At 29.7% G+C, this 23,801-nt stretch overlaps 1 protein-coding gene across 1 annotated transcript; it reads left to right on the top strand.

Annotated features, from left to right (window-relative positions):
- Positions 1 to 112: 112 nt before the first annotated feature.
- On the top strand, positions 113 to 19,541 carry LOC113364256 (tyrosine-protein phosphatase 10D-like). Its single transcript, XM_026606743.1, has 11 exons — positions 113 to 249; positions 2,773 to 3,055; positions 5,095 to 5,232; positions 5,342 to 5,536; positions 5,610 to 5,808; positions 10,420 to 10,654; positions 12,710 to 12,896; positions 13,027 to 13,284; positions 15,109 to 15,343; positions 16,952 to 17,101; positions 19,108 to 19,541. Exons 1-11 carry the CDS (start codon positions 113 to 115, stop codon positions 19,170 to 19,172), a joined length of 2,082 nt encoding a protein of 693 aa, XP_026462528.1. The 3' UTR covers positions 19,173 to 19,541.
- Positions 19,542 to 23,801: the final 4,260 nt, after the last annotated feature.

Below are 23,801 nucleotides of genomic sequence, written 5' to 3'. Positions count from 1 at the left end.
AATAATAATAATGATAATAATAGATTATTATGATACTGGTTTGTGACTAAGTTTTTTTGTTGGTTAGATCCTGAGCCAATTACTGGTATAAACGCGACCAAAAATATCGCACATGAGATCACTCTGCAATGGGATGCTCCCAAAGGGAGTACGATGTTTTGAAGTGCAGTATTTGAATGCTGATTCGTCTTTGTTGCAGACGATTACTGAAAAGGAGAATATTACTATTGATAATTTGAAACCTTACAGGTGAGCAATTTTAAAGTAGTTTTTGTTTAAATTAATATGTGAAATTAGGACATTTTTTTACATTTTTTGAAACGACTTGAAATTTTCTTTTTGGACCTTATAATTTGTATATATTAGTAAAAACTAGATAAAATTACTAAAATTTCGTGAAGGCTGTTATATACTTGGATATTCAAAATTTTGAATAAATCGTAGTTGAAACGCGTACTTTAGTATTTTGATAATGTGCAATTCATTATGTATGTGGATTTAGGATATTTTTTAGTTTTCTTCAAATAACTTTTAATTTTCTTTTCGGACATTATAATTTGTAACATTAGTAAAAACTAGATAAAATTCACTAAAAGTAGTGACAACTGTTATATACACTTACATAATGAAATTTTGATTAAAACTTGTTGGAACATTATTTCTAACATTATATTTAGCAATTGGACATTTTTTTACATTTTTTGGAATACTTAGAAATTTGTCCCAGGTCAGTTTGTGTTATATACATCAGTAAAAACTAGATAAAATTTACAAAAATCTAGTAATAACTGTTTTATACACTGGATATTGAAATTTTGAATAATTCGTAGTTGAAACGCAGACTTTGGTATTTTGATAATGTGTAATACGTGAATTGAGGACATTTTTTCACTTTACTTCAAATAACTTTTACTTTCTTCCCGGATATTATAAATGTTTACATTAGTAAAAACTAGATAAAAATTACTAAAATCTAGTAAAAACTGTTTTATTACACTGAATATTGAAATTTTAATAATTCGTAGTTGAAATGCGGACTTTAGTTTGATCATTAGCAAATGTGGATTTAGGATGTTTTTTCAGTTTTCTTCAAATAACTTCTAATTTTCTTTTGGGACTTTCTAATTTGTTTACATTTGTAAAAACTAGATAATTTTGTAAAATTTAGTAAAAACTGTTTTATACATTTGGATATTGAAATTTTAAATAATTCTTAGTTGAAAATCGAACTTTAGTATTTCGATGGATTTAGGACATTTTTTTACTTTACTTCAAATATAAACTTTTATATTCCAACTCTATTATACAACTCATGAAAATATATGTCATTATAATCATTAATATTATCATTGATATTTATTTAATATTTGTTTTGTTTAGTTTCATTGTTTATTTGCATTTTTACAATTTTTGTTTTTTTTCACATTATTCACTTCTCGAAGGAGAACTGTGATTCTTCTGATGGTAAAATCACTCTGAAATTAAAATAAAATCCTTTAAACATCTGTGGCGTAAAATCTTTAAATTTCAAATCTTGAAAATGATCTCAAATATTGAAGGACAGTATCAGAAAAGAAATAAAGCATGAAAATATGTTTCTTACAAAATAATTTTAATTATATCTAAAATTAATTATTTAATTACTAATTATTAATAAATTAATAACTAATTATAATTTTATCTTTATTATATCTTACTAGCAAACCCGACGAACTCCGTTTCGCCACCAGATGGTTTCGTGAGAAAGATGAAGAAATTTTTTGTTTGTTTATATTTGGAAAGGAAAAATTTGATTTTATTGCACAAACAGTAATAAATTTATTTCGATTACAAAAATGAAGTGTTTTTTAGTTGAACTTCTCTAATTATAAGTAAATGAATGTGAATCCGCAAATTATCCGTTTCATTGAAGTGCTCTTTGGTAAACCATATTTTTGTTTTTTTTGGTCTGACGTTAACAATGATTTTCTAAATAATCTATTTGAAATTTATCCCGCAAACACTAAAGCGTTTGGCCTTGCGACTTGTTATTGCGAACGCAAGGCGAACGGGAAATTGCAATCGTTTGAAGTCAAACGGAAGACCAGTCGGAATCATTGGTATGTCACCAAATCGCCAACAATTTTTGATTAAATGGTGAAATTCAGTGATTATATTTATTATTATATTTATTATTTAGAAAATGTACATAATATTTGAGCAGTGCGTGTATATCATTATTCTTGGCGGCAAGAATTGCTCGTTGACTTGACCAAGCATAATTCTGATAATTCTCACTAATGTCATTACTCGAATTATTAATTACGGTGCGTGAAGTTCCGGCAATTTGCATTAGGGCACGATGCCATGCACCACTAATTTTCTTAGCTATAAACCTTGCGGAGCCTTTCCAACGAATGCAAAATTGTCGAAATCGGTTCGTGCGTTCTGGAGTTATTTCGTCGGGAAGGAAAACCCGACTTATTTTTATATATATAGAAGATTATTCCTTCGGGTAGGCAGTCGAAATAGGATAATTTTATTAAAACTTCTTTCTTTCTTCACCAGGTCCGTATTCGATATAATTTTGTATTCTAACAAAAATAATACTAGCAAAACAATAAAGTAGAATAAAAACCAATAAGTGACAAATAATAATAAATATAACAAAATAACAATATTAGAAATAATAAGATAATAATATATAATATAAAGCCAATAAAATAATAATAATAAAAAAAAGATAATAATATAATATCTTAGAAAATAATATCATATCTTTCCTTTTCCCAGGAACTACACATTCACCGTAGTAGTCCGTTCCGGCAACCACTCTACGGTGCTGCGTTCAAGTCTCCCGGTCTCCGCCTCGTTCCGGACTTTAGAATCGACTCCGGAGCGCGTCGAACGTTTCGCACCGACCGACATCAGGCCGAACGAAGTCGCCTTCGAATGGTACCTGGCGGAGCAGGACAAGAACGGTGTGCTGAAGAGATTCACCATAACTTACGGAGAGGAGAACCATCCTGATGGAAATGCTGTTAATAGGACTGATTTCGATCCGCAGGAGACACAGGTAAGGGATAAAGGAGATAATACACTTGTGTTTTATTTTTGTATAGGGAAGGAAATGCTTATATGCGTACCAGACTTAAGTCTTTTGTATGGGTATGTCGGACTCAACAATAATAACACCGACCGAAACCTCCGCACTTCTCTTGTTCCTTGAGGAGGCGTCCATTAACCACGTGTATTTTTAGTTACGTGATAAAACTGTAATTTTTTTGAATTTTTCTTTGCAAATGTTCTATTTTTTAAAGAAATCAGTTAAAAAATAAATACACTTGATATCTTACTATACTCCTCCCTCCCCCACGTGATGTTTCGGGATTTATTGTCAAACCCCCCTCCCCCTAAAAACCTCACGTGATTAATGGACGTCCCCTTGTCTACCAAACATCGCGTGTATTTTTAGTTACGTGATCAAACTGTAAATATTTTTGAATTTTTCTTTGAAAATGTTCGATTTTTTTGAAGAAATCAGTTAAAAAATACACGTGATATCTTACTATACCCCCCTCCTTCCCCCACGTGACATTTCGTGATTTTTTGTCAAACCTCCCCTCCCTCTAAAAAACCTTTCGTGATTAATGGACGCCCCCTTGTCAACCAAACATCGCGTGTACTTTTAGTTACGTGATAAAGCTGTAAATTTTTTGAATTTTTCTTTGAAAATGTTCGATTTTTTTGAAGAAATCAGTTAAAAAATAAATACACGTGATATCTTACTATACCCCCCTCCCTCCTCCACGTGACATTTCGTGATTTTTTGTCAACACACCCCCCCCCTCCCCCTAAAAAACCTCTCGTGATTAATGAACGTCCTCTTGTCAACATGTAAGCAGCTGTTTGAAATTACTTTATTAGGGGGAGGATCTAGAATGTTCTAGTGTGTATATAATCGTCAGATTTATGTCAAAATCGTTGATTTTGTGCTCGATCAAATTTAATTTTTAATGGGGGGAGGATCTAGAATGCTATATTTACACACTAGTTGTGTATAGAGCCATCTGATGTCCAGATTTATGTCCAGTACATTGATTTTTGTGCTCGATCAAATTTAAATTTTTATGGGGGAAAATATAGAATGCTATATTTTTGCACTGATGTGTACAGAACCATCCGATATCCAAAATATGTCGAGTACGTTGATTTTTATGCTCAACCAAATTTAAACTTTTGTTGGGGGAGGATCTAGAATGCTATATTTTCGCACTAGTATGTATAGAACCATCCGATATCCAAAATTATGTCGAGCCCGTTAATTTTTGTGCTAGGTAAATTTAAAATTTTTGTGGGGGGAGGATCTAAAATGCTATATTTTTGCACTAGTTTATATTGAACCATCCGATATCCAAAATTATGTCGAGTACGTTGATTTTTATGCTCAATGAAATTTAAATTTTGTGGGGGGAGGATCTAGAATACTATATTTTTACACTAATGTGTATAGAGCCATCTGATGTCCAGATTTATGTCCAGTAAATTGATTTTTATGCTCGATTGAATTTAAATTTTCATAAATTCTAAAATGCTATGTTTTTGTATTAGTGTGTATAGAACCATCTGATATCTACAATTATGTGGAGTATTGATTTTTGGGTTCAATTATGATTCCCCTTTATGGGGGGAGGATCTAGCATGCTATATTTATGCACCTAGAGTGTATAAGTATCATTTGATATCCAGATTTATGTTGAGTACGTTAATTTTTGTGCTTTATCTTTAAGGGGGGAGTATCTAGAATGTTATGCACTAGTATGCATAAAACAATCTGATCTAGATTTATGTCGAAAATCCAAAATTATGTCGAGTACGTTGATTTTTATGCCCGATCAAATTTAAATCTGTATGGAGGGAGGACCTAGAATGCTATATTTACTAGACTAATGTGTATCGAACCATCTGATATAGTTCAAATATAAATTTGTCTTTTACGATGATGAAGAAAGTTTTTAATGCATAAATCTTTCTGCTCCAGATGATTTTAACATTTTTAGTTTGGAGAAAAATATATTAAAAATATTTGTTCTTAGAATTTTATTTTTATTTCAGGGTGTGATACGAGATTTGGTTCCTGGTAAAACGTATGTGTTTAAAATCAGAGCTGAGACCAGAGTTGGATATGGTCCAGAATCAATCTGGAAGTTGCAGATGCCCATTTTGGCACCTCCTCAACCCAATTCTCAAGTGGTAAGACTTTAAGCGACACACACACACACATATATATATTATATATATATATATATATATATATATATATTTATGTTTATTATATATATATATATATATTTCTATTTAGGTTCCTACAGAGGTGTGTAAGAGTTCGACAACCATTCGAATCAGGTTTAGGAAAAACTACTTCTCAGAAAAGAATGGTGCTATAACATCCTATACCATCATAGTAGCAGAAGACGATACAAAGAACTCATCAGGCTTAGAAATGTTGAGCTGGAGAGACGTGCAAGGATTGAGAGTGTGGCTACCATATCAAGCAGTAAGTATAATAAAAAATTAAAATCAAATTATAAATTAGAAATTATTATAATGTGTATCTTTTACCTCTTTAGGTTGATCCTTATTACCCCTTTAAGAATGCATCAGTGGAAGATTTTACAATCGGTACAGAAGACTGTGAGTCTAAAAAGAAGAGTTCGGGTTATTGCAATGGCCCGCTTAAAGCAGGGGCTACTTATAGTGTTAAAGTGAGAGCTTTTACAGCCCGAGATAAGTTTACGGATACTCATTACAGTTTCAGAATTCAAACAGGTACGTGGGAAATAAAATTTATACTTGTGCTAAATTTTCAAACATTTTTATATAGTACACAAATCTTTATTCGATTTTTACATGGCTTTCAATAAATGAATAGGATTGCCTTCAGTCGGTGAGTGGTTAAAGTTTGTTGTTGTAGTAGTAACATTAGTTTTTTTAACTACTCGAAGATTTCAGTCGACTAGTTTAATCTGACGTGCTAATTGTATGTCATTCTGAATTTTTTTAGAAGGATGTGTGTGTAAGATCAAATTTAGCTTCACTACTAAGTTATTTCAAAAATAAAATGAAAATGCTGAAATAATTTTCACTTTTTTTGTTTACGTTTCGACACTTGATATGTGTCATTATACAGTAAATCTAAATTACAAAAATTTGTTTAAACAAAGAACAGGATTTTTTAAAAAGTGTTAGAATAAATAATTTAAAATATATAGATTTTTTTTTAATCAAACAATTTTTTTACTTATGGGAAGAAATTGTGACTTTAGATTTGTTGATAATTCTTTAAATTATAAATTATTAATCAAATATATTATTTTTTGAATTTTTCTTTTTTCAAATCTAATTTTTTGCTTTTTCTTGGTTTGTTGGTATATATATTTTATTTACTTTAAATATAAATTTTGTTTTTGTATATAAATTTTAACATATTTATTTAAAATTATATTTATTGTTTAAAACAAATTTTTATACTTTAAATTTACTGAATGACATGCATCAAGTGTCGAAACGTACGAACAAAGAAGTGAAAATTAATTTTTAATTATATATTCTGTAGACCTTCGAACAAAAAATCCAATAAGTACTAAAAAACAAAAGGTTTTTAAAAAACACTTTATTTATTTACTATCGACGTTTCGAAACTAGGTACGTTCCATCTTCAGGACATCTGTCAAGAAACATGATCTTGATAAGATTTAAGCAAACAATATATTTAAGAAAAACAGACAATTGTGGTTTTTTGAAACAATGAATAAGATTGTGAAAGAGATAATACATATTACAAAAATATGGCAATATAATCCAAATGAAAATAATAAAAATAAGTGAGTGGATTAGCAAGTTTTTTAAGAAAAAAGGATATTAAGAAAAAACAGAATTAGTTACCTGTATGATTGATTAATCAAAGTACTTATATGATTAATTAATCAAAACCAACTCTTATTATTATTTTCACCATTTCTTAATCAAGGCCCTAACAGTTTTGTTATCAAAAGTCACATTTTTTCACAATATTAATAACATTTATTTTATAAAATTATTTAATCTAATTGAAACTTTTGATAAGCGTTAATAAACGGTTCGTACACTATTTTGTACATTATATATTGATACAGATAGATAGTTTCTGTTTGAAATCTAATACTAAATTTTTTTTTTCTTCGCTTATCTTATCTTGAGAATAAAATCATATGTTTTATAGTGTAATCTTATCTTTTACTAAATATAAAATAGGTGTTCGCGTTTTTCGAGAAGATCGATGTAAAATTATTTAGTTGTTAGGAAATGTATAAAATGCAAACTGCTTTGTAATGTAGTAAAAAAAATATGTGTGGTGAAAATTGTTAGCATGGGTAGGAAAAATATAGTAATTTGTATATATATATATATATATATATATATATATACTAGGGTGGTCCTTAAAATGGTCATTTTCGAATTTCTTTGCTCCCAGGGGCTCAAATGGTTCCAAATTGATAAAAAACAATTCTCTGAAAGTTTTAGCTCTTAATATTAACGTTTTAGATAGTGCGCAATTCAATTAAATTTATTTCGGAAATAGCATGGAAAAAATTTTGAAAATTCAAAAAAAAATTTATTTAGGTATAACTTAGCGACAAATGAATTCAAAGTGAAAATTTGTGTCATTTTTTATTGAAAATTCGACGCTCTGCAAAATGTTTGAAAATTTTTTCATGCTATTTCCATACAAAACTTTGATTGAATTGCGCTCTATCTAAAAGACAATATTAAGAGCTAAAACTTTCAGAGAATTGTTTTTTATCAATTTGAAACTATTTTAGCTCTTGGGAGCAAGGAAATTCGAAAATGTCCATATTAAGGACCACCCTAATATATATATATATATATATATATATATATTTAGATGAGTTATTTAGAATCTTGGGCAGTAACACCAAGTAAAAAAAAACTAAAATAGTTTTGAAATACTTTATTTATCCATACGTTTCGGTCTTCATCGAGACCGTCATTCAGTGGAAAAACTAAAAGATTTTATATGATGCAGGAGGAAAATAATATAAAGTTATAGAACTTATATATAAGTACTTACAGAAATTAATTATACAAAAATACACTACACTATTACACTGTGATAAACCAAGCTATTAACACTATTCCTACCGACATTTCATGTTTGCTATTCCTACCGCGACCGGTCAAATGACCGGTCATGCAAAATCGGTATTTTTCAGTATTGAATGAAGAGTTAATGCTAGTTTAAGAGTTTATAAATACAAATACAATATATTTCTTTTATTTTATAATGCGAATTCTACATTTTATACTGTTTTATCCAATTTTTCACGATTTTTTTTCTTAGAGTGTATTTTCTGCACACGCATTTTTTACGTTTTTGGCTGATTTTGTTTTCTCTATCATTTTTCTAAAGCATTATCTGGAATAGTTTCTTTTAGGGAATCTGTTTTGTACTTGTACTTAGCTGATTTTTTTCTGAATTCTTGTTGGAACTATACGACAAGTTAATTGGAATAGAAAGTTCCTGCCTTGTACATTGTCTTCTCGTAATTTCTTTATGTAACAACAATGGATTTATCCTGAATACATCCAAAATAATGTAAATTCTTGATGAATTCTCTCTAAAATTCATATTTTACCAAATAATTTCTGACTATTTTATGAATGGCATCTACACCAGTCCCGACGCTAATACCAATAGAATTAACTCCCGTATTAGTGTAATTTTTTCAACATATGTGTATGTAAGTGAAAATTAGAATCTTCTTTCTTATCTTCCAAAATTGTAAATATTATTTGAGTATTGAAATCTTTGATTTTTCGTTCTGCCAGTATTTATAGCTGTTATATTGCTTCAATTGTACCTACCATCAGTTTTCTTTTACTAAAAGTTTAGCTATATGTAGGATGGTAAAAACGTTATATATTTTTTATGTCGTACTAGCGATTTTGATAATACGGTTTCATCAGTTATAAATCTTCAAAGAATATCTCAGTTTGCTACGTATACTGGATGGTTACCAAAATTTTACACCCCATTTGTGCGATTTGCAGGGCATAATTATATTTACATCGTATATTGAACAGTTACTAATATTTATACGTTTTCCTAAATACTATTGAACATATGTTGAATGAATTTACACCTTACCTTTATTGAAAATATATGTTTGTCGATAGTAATACGTAGTCTTTTACAACAATTTTGATTGCTGTCAATGTAGTTGAACCAACCTTTGGATTCAAAACAAAACCTATCGATTTATTGTTTAGATTCCTTCGTAAAAATCTGTCTATACATAGACATTGAGAAAATTGAGAAATCCCACTTTTTATACCGTAGAAATGCAATATTTATACTACTTGCCTTATTTGCGCACCGCGCATACAGAATCGAAAAAAATGCATATAAATTTGCAGAAGGCAGTTTTTACCAGTCTAAATTCTTCTGAATTTACATTTTCTTGTAAGTTCCAAAATATTCTTAACAATTACTACAAAAAATCCCATCCGAACATCGTCTTTCGTACTACCGGTCAAATGACCGGTCGCGGTAGGTAAGACAGCATACAATTTTTTTTCCAAAAATAAAAATTGAAAAAACAAATTAACATTGAAAAATGTTTTATACTCACATATTAGGAAAAGTCATAAAGTTTGATGACGATTCAATTACGTTTGATATGAAAAATACTAATCGAAAAATCAAAAACGGTCATTTGACCGGTCCCGGTAGGAATAGTGTTAATAACTGGAACATTTAAATTAATTATTTTTGACAATTTTTGGTTACATTCTAGTGTGTACAGATTGACTAACGTCTAAAAACTGAAATTCTTTTTTCCACTGAATGACGGTCTCGATGAAGACCGAAACGTATGGATAAATAAAGTATTTCAAAACTACTTTAGTTTTTTCTTTACTGGTGTTACTGCCCGATTCTAAATAACTTATCAAAATATATATCAACATCAAACTCACATATTTCAATATATATATATATATATATATATATATATATATATATATTTTAGCATATCTCAGCTGCTTTTCGGCAATAATAATGTAGACATTACTTTTTCTTGTATATTATATGCTAATATTATCTAGGCTCATAATTTCACCTAAATTCAAACTTTAAGTGTATTGATATTTTTAGTTCAGCTCAAATGTTTTCAATGTCAAACAATGATAAATGGATTTTTATAATTTTTGCCATTTATTTACTAAAAGTTTTATCGTTTATTAAATCTTAAAAACTTCCTTTGACAAACTTTAAAAAGAATTACCAAAATCCGAATAACCGTTTAGGAGAAGTATCAAATCATACACCCGTACAGAAGAATTTTATATATAAGATATATAAGATCTTTTTTCCTCCAGATCAAGACAACACCCCAATAATAGTGGGCGTGACTGTTCCCCTGATATGCATCCTGCTGCTTCTGGTGACGGTGATAGTGCTTCGAAGGCGCAGGAATGCGAATAGAAAGGCGACTGAGGCCAGACACAGCGACGCCATGTCTCTGCCCGACAGCGTCGCAGACACGACAAGACCTGTAAGGATTGAAAACTTTGCAGAACACTACAGGATCATGTCGGCCGACAGCGATTTCAGGTAGGAAGGAGAATTATCCTTTATTTCATACTTTAATATTCCTTTATTTGGTACTAGATGACCCGACAGACGTTGTTCTGTACCCATGTCTACAATTTTAATATAATGAAATATACTAATATTCACCGTTTATCTAAAAATAATAATTATTGTTTTTTAAATTACTCTTCGCGCCAAAATGCATATACATTTATAACATGAGCGATGTTAAATGTAGAACTGCTCATGAGTCTCAATTCCCACACTATATTGGAAATTGAAGTCTTTTAAACGGTGTAACATAACCATAACCATGACATAACACTGGTACTTTATGTTGGATTAAATTAAATTAATTTTTTATTATTTAAGTAATCCAAAATTGCATCTTAAATTTCTCCTAATTGATATCGTGAGGGTGGTATTGTATTTATTCATCTTCTCTTTCACATTTGTTGTTTTAAAGTGAAAATTTTACGAATTTTAAAAATATTGTGGAAAGATTAGTTAAAGATGCAAAGAAATTATATATTGAAAAAAAACTATATTAAAAATTTAATATCCGAATCTTGTGTTGGCGCCCCCTAAGGCGTGCGCTCGTATTTTTCGCATGCGTCGCATTAAAAGTAGGACCGGTCCTGATTAATACTTAAGGGGGTATTCTAGTGTAGAGCGATGAATTTTAGGTCATTTTTAAAATGTCGTAAAAGAAAGCAATGAATGTTTTTACTATCCATTTTTTACCACTTGTTTATTAATACTATTAAAATACAAAACAAATAAAAAAATTGAAAATTATAAAAACTGGCAGCTGATGAAGTGGGTTGTCTCAAAAAATTGGCACCTCAGTCTTGATATAATTTCAGCCCTCCTAGCCATCGGAAATGCAAAAAATAAAAAGATTATTAATCTGTAATGATGTCGCAATCGCCCGAACTAGCGATGAGTAAAAAGATTTTTTTTTACAAATTGGCGACTCTTAGAAAAAAAAAGTGTTTTTTTACTGTTTTTTGAGTTTCTCGAATTTTTTTAAAAATAGTAAAAATTAGAATTTGGGGATAATCCTAGTTCGGGCTATAGACAGGTCTATAAACAAGACTCTCTGAACATTTCAAGTGAATCGGTCGATTAAAACTCGAGAAATCGTGTCAACAGTACTGAAAACTCATTAAAAGTTTTGCGTGAAGCCAAACCAGTAAGGAGACCGAGTCAGTAAAATGCCTTATATCCCCGAAAATGATTCAAATTTTCAAAAACCTTTTCGTACCCATATTCTTAGATAGTTAAACTTTGAAAATATGAAATAAAACAAAAATCGATTTCTTTGAAATTCTACACTAGAATACCCCCTTAATTTCATATTTTGAGTGAATTAATTTGTCATATCCTGTTCATATTTGTATTATTCAATCTGCCATACATATACTGTATTTTATATTATTTTAATTCTGGCACGTCTCAGCTGCTTTTCGGCAATAATAATGTAGACATTTCATTTTTCTTATTCATAATCATAAATTTAATATACATATTCTAATATGGTCTAGGTTCATAAGTAAATTGAAATTTTTGGCAGATAATAGTTTTCATTTGTTTGCAAACAGTGACATGTCGTTTTTTGCGATTTTTTTCCATTTATTTCTACAATATTGCACATACATCCCAGTACTTTACAATCACATACATTCTAGAAAATTTCCTTAACAAACTTCAGAAAGATTTATCAAAATCCGCATAATCGTTTAGAAGTAGTATACAGTGAGTGCTTGTAATTTAATATGAACTTTATATAATAGCAATAAAGCTCAAATTGATTCTACGTTTTTAGTTAAAAGACGTTTGTATGAGAAAAAGAAAAGGGCTGTTTCTAGGGTTTTCCCGGCAATTATTCGATTTTGTCTCGCCGTAAGAACCATCATTGGACTTCAACGAACATTTTAAAAAAAGAATTGGTCAAATTGGTCTAGGCGTTGTTGAGTTATACGCTTACCAACACATTTTGCGATTCATTTTTATATATAAGATTAAGATTCTTTGATTTAAATCGATTCAATAATCTATTTCTACAATTTTCAGGTTCAGTGAAGAATTTGAGGAATTGAAACATGTAGGTCGTGAACAGCCCTGTACTTTTGCTGATCTACCTTGCAACCGACCGAAGAACAGGTTCACTAACATCTTGCCTTATGATCACTCACGATTCAAACTGCAACCGGTTGATGACGAGGAAGGATCTGATTATATCAATGCTAATTATGTACCGGTATGTATAGAAATGGAAAATGCATATAAGTGTAATAGTAAACTAGAGGGAACAATTTATTATTACTATTATGTATATAAGTACATGATGCTAATGATGGATTATTTTTTATCATTTTCTTCTTCCCCAGGGTCATAATTCTCCAAGAGAGTTCATAGTAACCCAAGGGCCTTTGCATTCAACAAGAGACGATTTCTGGAGAATGTGCTGGGAGAGTAACTCAAGGGCCATTGTTATGTTGACGAGATGTGTGGAGAAGGGACGAGAGAAGTGTGATCACTATTGGCCCTACGACACTTTACCAGCTTACTATGGTGATATCTGTGTTACTATTTTAAATGATAGTCACTATTTGGACTGGAGTGTCACTGAATTCATGATGACAAGGGTGAGTAATAGTGTTATAAAAATTGAAAACTAGTGATGAATGTGATCGTGCTTTAAGGCAAATTGCTGAAACTTTTTGTACCAAAAACTAATTTTTTAAAAAATTATTTTAACCTTTAAAAAAATTAGATTTTTTAGAAATTGTAAATTTTTGAAAAAATTTACTTTTTGGAAAAAAAAGACTTTTTGAAAAAAAATGTTTTCTTTATTTTGAAATATTTTGGAAACTTTTTGCCCCGTATCTCCGAAACGGCTAGACCTGCCTTTGCCAAAAACTAAACAGCACGCCTCCTTATCAGTAGCAATCGAAAGTTTTTGAAGTATTCAAATCGGTTGTTTGTTTGGGTTTGGGCACACAGATGTTCCCAAAATCGTCGACGAAAGTTTGTATCCGCAACATACATCCGTTTTTTTCTAAAGTGTGCCAAAATGTTCAGAAACCTTTGAAACATAAAAATATATAAAAATTTTCATTTTCGATTTTTTTTGCCATTACTATAACTTACCCTACGAAAAGTTAAAAAAAAAAAACTAGTGGTGTATGGCATCGTGTCTTAAGGCAAATTGCTCGAACTCTTGTGTAGTATTTTAATATCAGAAAAGAAAAATTAGATTTTATTGAGATTTTTTTTTGAATATTTTGAAAACATTTGAAAAATTGGAATATTGAAAAAAAAGGAGAAAACTCGTTTTTTGAAAATTATGAAATTTATTAACAAATTTGAAAATTTTTGAATATTTTGATATTTTTTGAAAACTTGGATTTTATATGAAATTTTTTGAAAACATAAATTTTTTGCTTTTTTTGAAATCTGTAAATTTTGAATTATCTTGATAATTTTTGGTACCCATTTATTGTTGGCTGATTCATACTATCTAAAATAATTGATTTTTGAAAAATTGTAATTTTTATTTTTGGAAGATTACCATTGCCTAAGGAAAGTTAATAAATCCTGACATATGTTAGAAAAAAAGCGTATGTGTGTGTATGTGCATCCAAGTGTGACAATATTTTATCGACGATTTCGGGAGCATGGATTTATATAATAGAAAACAAGTTTAAAAAAAGTGTCACATGGTGGTCGAAAATAATCATTACAAATTTTTATTATCTATATATGTGTGGATGCAATATTTTGTCGACGAGTTTGAGAGCATGGATTTCTATAATAAAAAAATAGATATCAAAAATAATCATTACAATTTATTATGCACATGTGGATACAATATTTCGTCGACGATTTGGAGAGCATGGATTTCTATGATAAGAAAATGTTATCAAAAATAATCATTACAATTTATTATAATTTATGTACATGTGAATACAATATTTCGTCGACGATTTCGAGAGCATGGATTTCTATATTAAAAAAAAAATCAAAAATAATCATTACAATTTATTATAATTTATATGAATGTGGATACAATCGTCGACGATTTTGGGAGCATGGATTTCTTTGATGAAAAAAGTTAGCAAACAATCATAATTTATTATAATTTCTGTATGCGTGGATACAATATTTCATCGACGATTTCGGGAGCATGGATTTCTATAATAAAAAAAAGTTACTAAAAATAATCATTGCAATTTATTATTATCTATATATATATATTTGTCGGGAGCATGGATTTCTATAATAGAAAAAAAGTTTAAAAAATTGGGACATGGTGAACAAAAATAATTATTACAATCTCATTATTATTAATTTATATACAAATAAAAATATTGGTAGACAGGTGGACAGGTAAACATGCAGAAAAACACATAAATAATAAAGCTAGTTTATTACTTTATCAATATATTTTCACTATTCTTTTCCTTCAGGGAGAAACCCAGCGTGTAATGAAACATTTCCATTTCACAACGTGGCCTGATTTTGGTGTCCCATCTCCTCCACAAACTTTAGTAAGATTTGCAAGAGCCTTCCGGGAAAGAGTTGGTCCTGAACAGAGGCCTGTGGTTGTACATTGTAGTGCTGGTGTTGGTAGATCTGGTACATTTATTGCACTCGACAGGATATTGCAGCAGATCAGAGTCAACGATTATGTGGATATATTTGGTAAGGGAGAATTGAAATACAGTCACTCCTGACTTGGGAAATATTTGGCAAAAATATTACATATATATGTATATATATATATATATATATATATATATATATTTGTAATATTTTTGCAGCCTAATCGTCGAATTAAAAAAAAATTAAATAACAAAATTATTTATTCCATTAAACGTTTCGACACTTGATGTGTGTCATCATTCAGTAATCTAAAAAACAGATTCTAGCCTACAATTTTGAACCGATTTTATAAATTCAAAAACTTACAAATTCTTTCTATTATTATTATCTGTATGGAAGCCTGTTCAAGGAATATTTTGTTCAATCAACACACACACCACACAAACATACATAAAATGACTTTTAAACTATTGAACGACAAGCCTACTATTAGGCTTTTTTGAAAGAACTTTCTTTAAAAAAATATATACTAAAGTGTTTATATCAAAGACAAGTTTATATAAAAAATTCGCGGAGTTAATCAGTATTGTAAAAATTTAATTAAATTTATTAATTTAATAGTTTCATTTATCTCTTCAAATTATTTTATTTCATATCAAACATTTTTTTGATTAATTTATGAAATGTTTTTTGGGATATAGGATATTTTCTTGCTGTTTTTTAAATAGAGGCTTAGGAATTATAATTAATAATCTGTTCGGAAAACTTAAATAAGACGTGTGTACATGGTGTCCCAGAACTCAACGTCAAGTTGTAGCTGTAATTATCATGAAAAAATTGGCAAACATTTTTAGTCCATGCAGTCTTATGCACTTTTAAGTGCAGTCTAGAGCTTCGCTGAAATTGTGACTATTTTTTCGTTATTATGGTTAATTTTTATTATTTTTATTAATATAAACTTTAACACCGTAACCGTAAATTGCCGTAAATAACATTTTTAGTACCACAGTCAAAACTTATGACACAATCTCCTAAAGTTTCTAAAATTTGTAAAAATAAATATAAATATATAAAAAGGAGAAAATTATACACACCAAACCAGGAAAAACAACAGTAAAAATTAATTATGATGTAAAATTGATTGAACACTAAATTTGTGTAAAATAATAATATACTATTATATAAACAACGCGAAATTAAAGGAGCACATATTGTCCTCCTATATTTTATGGGAGCGGGGTGTGGAAACGAAAGGGGAAAGAGAAAAAGAGAAGTAATATAACGAACGAAAGATTCTAAAACTGTATAGAATTACTTTTCATGAAATTAATGATGACTTTGTAACTGTCATGTAAAAGATGAGAGGAATTACGTTTGTTGGCATAAGAAGTATTAAGGGATATAAGTAAAGACTCAACTATCTTTCTTTTCACATTTTTTTTCAATGTAAAGGATGGAAGGATTTGACATGTTAAAAGTGTGGTCCAAGTTAATCATATGTTCTGAAAGCATAGTTTTGAATTGATTTGGGTTTCTAGAATTATATATATATGTTGATTGATCCTCTTGTATATATATTGGGAACTTTTACCAGTGTAACAACAATTGCAATTATTGCAGACCAACCTATCTATCATATATATATATATATATATATATATATATATATATATATATATATATATTTACTAATATTTCTTTTATCAGGAATTGTGTGGCAAATGCGCAAAGAACGTGTATGGATGGTCCAAACGGAACAACAATACATCTGCATCCACCAATGTCTTTTGGCTGTCCTCGAAGGCCGAGACAACACAGGACCTCCAAGAGAGATACACGAAAACCAAGGATTTGAAGGTAAGATCATTAATTACAAATCTCATTCAAAAAATCAAAACTTGTCGAATAAATCCTTTATCAAGGTGTTGGTTTAAATTGGTTTCCCCTAATGGTACATAGAAACGCTTAAGAGCACTTTGATTATGTTTTATATACACCACTCGCTTTACATTCTTTTCGACATTTTAACAATGAGTATTAATCTAACATTTTGTTATAAATCATTTTATCGTAATCTAAATATTTAATGTTTCTTACTTTCCTCGTGTATTAGTGGTTACTAATTTTGGTGTGAGGATTGACTGCTTCGATGGTAATTGTTAACGCACTATGAACGCATTCTTGTCTGCATTTCAATTTCGAATTTTTGCAAATTTTAATATCCAAGTATATATAACAGTTTTTACAAGATTTTAGTAAATTTTATCTAGTTTCTAAAAACGTAAATTAATAATAATGTCCGGAAAGAAAATTAAAAGTTATTTAAAGAAATGTAAAAAAATGTACTAAATTCATATAAAGCAAATTATGGAATCACTGAAGTCCTCATTTCAACTACAAGTTATTCAAAATTTTAATATACAAGTGAATAAAATAGTTTTTACTAAATTATAGTAAATTTTATCTAGTTTTTACTAATGTGAACAAATTATAATGTCCGCTAAGAAAATTTAAAGTTATTTGAAGAAATGTAAAAAAATATTTTAAATTCATATAGTATAATTTTAATATCCAAGAGTATATAACAGTTTTAAAACTGTTCAAACCAATATTTTTGTAATAATAATGTACATATAGCGCTTTTTTACGATTAACTCATTTTTTATAAAAACCGTGATCTACTCATCGAGACCTTTCAAACGATATCCCACAACCCATAAAGTTAGGATCTACTTTTTTTGAAGTAAAACTTCTTTAGATTCGTTTACCAAAAATTCATTGAAAGTGTAATTTTTTTGACAAATCACATAGTTAATTCAAGGGTTTGCTACAGACGTTTTACACCTTTAAAATTCAAAAACAAATATTTTTGTTAATAATAATATGATTATATTTTAGTAATTATTTTATTACAAGATAAATAGTTTTTGTATGAAAATCGTTTTCTGCTCATCGAGAACTTTCAAACGATACCCAACAAGCCATAAAAGACGACCTAAATTTTTTGAAGTAAAACTTCTTTAGACTCATTGAAAATTTTGTTTTACTAGATTTTAGTAAATTTTATCTAGTGTTCCTCAAATGAATAAATTAAAATGTTGGAAATGAAAATTTCAAGACTTTTTAAGAACTGTAAAAAATGTCCAAAATTTACATATTGATAAGCGGTTGACCTTTAATCACGTGAGGAGGGGGGGGGGGTTGACAGAAAATCACGAAATATCACGTCGGGGAAGGAGGGTTACAGTAAGATATCACATGTATTTATTTATTACCTGAATTTTTTTTAAAAAACCAAACATTTTCAAAAAAGAATCAAAAATCTTACCATTTTTTCTTGTAATAAAAAAAAATCACTACGAAATCACTATAAAAATTAACTATGTGATTTAAAAAAAAAATAAGTTTTAAAAAATTTGTGTCAAACGAGTCTAAAGAAATTTTACTTCAAAAATTTCAGTTTGTATCTTTTATCGCTACACGTGAGATTTGGCGGGGGATGAGGGGCTAATTTTGAATTTCTACAAGGGGGAGGGGGGGTATAGAAATTCTTAAAAAGTCGATCACGTGATTATTGGACGCCCCCCAATTATCATCATGAGTACCAATTGAATTTAAACAAAAACTACCAAATAAATCTTTTAATATCAAATATAAATCGATTTTAAAGTTAATATTGACGCACTAGTCCTCAAGACGAGTATTTTTACCCGCCCCGCTTATAGTGCGTTAACCCAAACTAATTCATTATAATTATCATTATCACTATAGCAGTCAATCCCACAAATCCACCTCTCGTATTATTAATATCTTCCGTGCCTAAAAATCACAAATAATTTTCCTCCTAATGCGCAACGATTTAGACAAAACCAATCCGAACGCTCTCCTGGACGCTCCTCTGACCGGCGAAGCCGAAAAGGAGAGATGACGATTGCTCAACGGCGGCGGCGACCTCGACGACGCCGTCACTTGCGACGACAGCGGCCACGGCGAAGGCGAATCTGACGAAGTCGGAAACTCACCTGGGGAAAATGATAATGGAGATAATGATATTGATAGTGGTGATAATGGAGATAATGATAGTGGAGATAATGATAGTGTCGCTTGTAATGGACCAGGGGATGATGATGAAGTTGTGGGTCAGGATGATGAGGTGCATGATGACGGTGATGACCTCACTTTATTCGGCGACAACGACGGCGACCAAAGAAGCTTCAACATATCCAACGACGGCGAACTCGACTACTTCGACGGCCGTTTCAACGACACCATCAAAAAAGACGAAAACATCATGTTCGTTTACAACGACAACCCCGCTGACACCATCCGCATGAACCATTACCCCGAAGGTATCATGTCGCGTTCAGACACCGAAGTGATGAAACGACGCTCCAAAATCGTCTTAGACGATCGCACAACCAGGTTCAGTGGAACTTTTGCAACTTATCACAGTATATTTCCCACAACGGATTATGCCAGTGACGTCGACGGTTTGTTGGATGACGTCACTGCTAACGATGAGGACAGCGGGGACGTGACGTCGTCGTCGCATAATGGTGACGTCAATGGAGGAGATGACGTCACACTGATCTCGTCTTAGAGAAAATTTTGGTTCCTGATTTTGGTGACGGTGAATAACAAGATTGACAACTACTAAGCTTGCTCACTAAGCATGATAGGGATATATGTATCACGAATGGTAAAAATTACAGCTTTAAATTGTGCAGGGTGTCCCAGAACTCAACGTCAAATCGGAACTAGGTTGACAGTATTGATTGTAACTATGATAAAATATATCTTATATTGTTTGAATGTTATGAGCTTTTAAGTACTACCTAAAACTTTGGTCAAACTGTCACCATTTTTTGGATATTTTTAAGTCGAGCAAATTAAAAATTGACTAGGAAAATACAAAAATGGACTACTGACAAACAAAATGATTGTACTGACGAGCAAATTGAATATTGAACTAGAAGACGAAAAGGGAAAAAAAACTGAATTTAAACTAAAGAATAAATAAAGGACTTTACTGACGAGCAAATTTAATACATCAAAAAGAAGTGAATTTTTATCTGATGATGAGTTCTTTCTTATCAAGTAGAGTTTTTTTTCACCATCAAGGTTTCTTTATGCCAACTTTCCTTGTCAGTAGAGTTCTTTTTTATCGAGCGTTCTTATTATCAGCAGTTTTTTTGTAAACTTTGCTAATCAGTAGAGTTTTTTTTTATCATAAAGTCTGATCCTGTTCTTTTTGCCAAATTTGCTCTTTGATAGAGTTTTTCTTATCACGACTTTCATCAATCGACGACGTCATCAATAGAGTTGTTTTGTCAAGTTTTGTTTGTCAGTAGAGTTTTTTGTCAGATTTACTCTTCAGTAGAGATTTTTATAGAGCGTTTTCATCATCAGCAGAGTTCTTTTTATCAAATTTGCTTGTCAGTAGAGTTCTTTTTCATCAAGTTTGAGTAGAGTTTGTTGTCATCAAGTTTAATTGCCTGAAGTTTATTTTCGTCAAATTTGTTCTTCAGTAGAGTTCGTTTTTATCGACCGTTCTCATTATCGGCAGTTTTTTTGTTAACCTTGCTTGTCAGTTGAGTTATTTTTCATCAAGTTTGGTAAACAGTAGAGTTTTATTTCATCATCAAGATTCATTATTGGTAAAGTTTTTTGTCGTCAAATTTTGCTCGTCAGTAGAGTTCTTTTTTATCAAATGTACTAAAGTAAGTAAAGTTAATTTTTTTTGCATTATCAAGTTCGATTGTCTGTAAAAATTATTTTTGTTAATTTGCTCGTCAGTAGAGTTCTTTTTTATTGAGTTTGCTCGTCAGTAGAGTTTTTTCTTATCAAGTCTCATCAGTAGAGTTTTTTTTAATTATCAAATTTGATCGTCTGTAAAGTTTCTATTCAGAGTTTTAAATATTTGCCGAATTTTAATTTTATTAAGTAAGCAGAGTTCTTTTTTGTTAGTTTTGCTCGTCAGTAGAGTTCATTTTCATTAAATGTTCTCAACGGTTTGTCTGTCTGTAAATTTTTTTTTGTTAATTTATTTGTCAGTAGAGTTGTTTTTTGTTAAGTTTGCTTGTCAGTAAAGTCCATTTCGACAACTTTGCTAGACAGTAGAGTTCTTCTTGTTATTTTTACTGAAAAAATGATTATAGTTTGACAAAGCTCTAGGTTGTACTTAAAAGCTCATATCTTTTCAAACTATATGTATAATTTTTGTTATTAAATTTTTGTGATAGTTGCAATCCCTGATTCGGCTTGACGTTGAGTTCTGGGATACCTTCTACGGTTCGTGATACATATAAACCACAACGTTTCTATTTCTTATATAAATTGCATGTTTTTACTCAAACATTTTTAACAATCATGGTAATTAACAATGTCATTGCATGTATTTGTAGACTTAAGTTAATAATTTGCATGCTTTATATATTGTGTTATATTAAAAGGACGAATTGTCTTGTTTTGCTTTTTAAATCGCTGCAATATCTATTTGCTGTCTTTGCTTAAAAATTTATCGTGGTGAGTTCTTTTTATTCTTCTCAAAAATATCTTGAGATTAATATTGGCTTTATTCGTAGTACATGTCTATATATGTTTTAATTATCCAAATCTAGAATCAATTCCTTTGTCAGTAGAGTTCTATTTTATCACGAAAATTTATACATCTTTAATATCATAATTGGAGCATCCTTGCCACACTCCACTTTAGTTCACATTCTTAAATATATTATTAAAGTTGTCTCGTTAGCTAAATTTTTGCTCTAAAATTCTCTTTTTTCTTAATTTTTTTTGTTTATTTAATTTTTTTCAAATATTTTATTCAAAGTTTCGAGGATTTGGAATATCTATATTCTTCAAGAACTACTGATACATTTAAAAAAAATATTATAAATGCATAAACTTATTTTTATATTGACAAAACTTAAAAAATCTTCACCTTAGTGATTACGCAAAATATTATCTACAAATTAAGTCGATTATTCACACATATCGGAAAGTTCAGACAACTTGCCTTAAGGCAAAATACCACTTATATCTAGTTTTGTCACTTAAACAACATTCAAACTGATTAAATTCATTTGTACTAAAAATTTTGAAGTAACGCTCACCATGCGTATCCAAGCCTAAGTAAAAATGTATGAGAAAGCGTTGTGTTAGGTTCGGACGACATGGGAAGCGCACTCATAAAATTTAAACTATTTGTCGAAAATAAGTAATATTCAATTAACATGAAGTAAAATGTGATTGACAAGTATACTCGTCATGCAGAAGCAGCAGAAATTTTTGTATTGACGAGTATATTCGTCATACGTATATATCATTGAAAATTGGCTATTTAAATTTTTGAGAAAAATAAAATATATTATCAAATTTTAGAGAATAGAGGCTATGGCAGTATAAAATGAGTATGTAGTTGTAAGTGCCATTTTGCCTTAAGGCAAGTTGTATGAACTTCCGGAAATAATGGACTTAATCAACAAAAATTGATTAATAATAATTTCAATTCTTACTTTTATATGTTATTCGGTTTTTAATTTAATCCGTATGTAATTATGCTTATGTGAACCAAACAAGTAAAAATTTTCAAATTTGTAAAAATATTATTTCTTACGAGCATGTCCAATTTGCATTTTGAATTAAATATTTCCTCTATTAATATTATTATTTTTTTCAGATGATGAAGGCATAGCCGAGTCCGGCATGTGATATGTGAACGAGTGCTAATATTAATATTTTATCCCTATATTAAATTATTATTAAACAATTTAAACCCAAGACAATGTTTGTGTTGCAAAAAATTGTTTTTAACGAATGGTGATTACTAAATAAGATTTTATTTAAACTTTTAACTTAAACTATTAAGTTTTACGTATGTGAATGGTGGAATAGTTATATATTTCTATATTTATAAACAAAAAATGCAATATGTACTTCATGATATTATATGAGCGAATCGGAAATTGTGTGTGTGTGGTAATTGATTTATGTAGGTGTAAGTGGAAATGTGGATTTTAACACTAAACTGAGAAATAATTTATTAACCAGATTTTCTGGCAAAAACAAACTTCTCCTTGAAGATTTAGTGTTAAAAGTTTTCAATCAATCTATATTGTATATCGATTCAAGTATTTTTAACTCGTAGCCCACATTTTTATATAATATTATTAAATTAAGTATAAATTAAATAACATTCAGAATAGCCATATAATAATATTCTATATATTTGCTACAGTCGCGTAATGGATGAGACATACTTTGTTTAAAGAACTAGATATATATATATATATATATATATTATATATATATAATATCTTGATATTGTTCGTTTCGATTTGAAACATTATATGATACAGTTTTGCAGCCACAAGTCGAAAAATAAAACAAGAACGTAAATATAAATCTTTTTAGTACGTTTCGAGTTATTAAAGTTATTAAAGTTGTAAGTTATTAAACATTCAAAAAAGTATTTTGTGTAAAATTTGACAAAAATGAATATTTTGTTCTAAAAACAAAAAAAAAAAAAACAGTTTTTCGACTTGTGGCTGCAAAA

This window comes from Ctenocephalides felis, unplaced genomic scaffold (assembly GCF_003426905.1).
Source record: "Ctenocephalides felis isolate EL2017-DRISC unplaced genomic scaffold, ASM342690v1 CF-g0.4_SCAFFOLD_00845, whole genome shotgun sequence".
Taxonomy (NCBI): Eukaryota; Metazoa; Arthropoda; class Insecta; order Siphonaptera; family Pulicidae; genus Ctenocephalides; species Ctenocephalides felis.
The sequence above is the reverse complement of the archived record's forward strand: the minus strand, read 5'-3'. Positions and strand labels throughout refer to the sequence as shown.

Bases quoted from the DNA above. Each gene is read 5' to 3' on its own strand.
- LOC113364256 (XM_026606743.1), top strand. From the start codon at position 113: ATGAGATCACTCTGCAATGGGATGCTCCCAAAGGGAGTACGATGTTTT. The intron at 3,056-5,094 runs GTAAGGGATAAA...TTTTTATTTCAG, and splicing joins TCGATCCGCAGGAGACACAG to GGTGTGATACGAGATTTGGT. The intron at 13,285-15,108 runs GTGAGTAATAGT...CTTTTCCTTCAG, and splicing joins CTGAATTCATGATGACAAGG to GGAGAAACCCAGCGTGTAAT.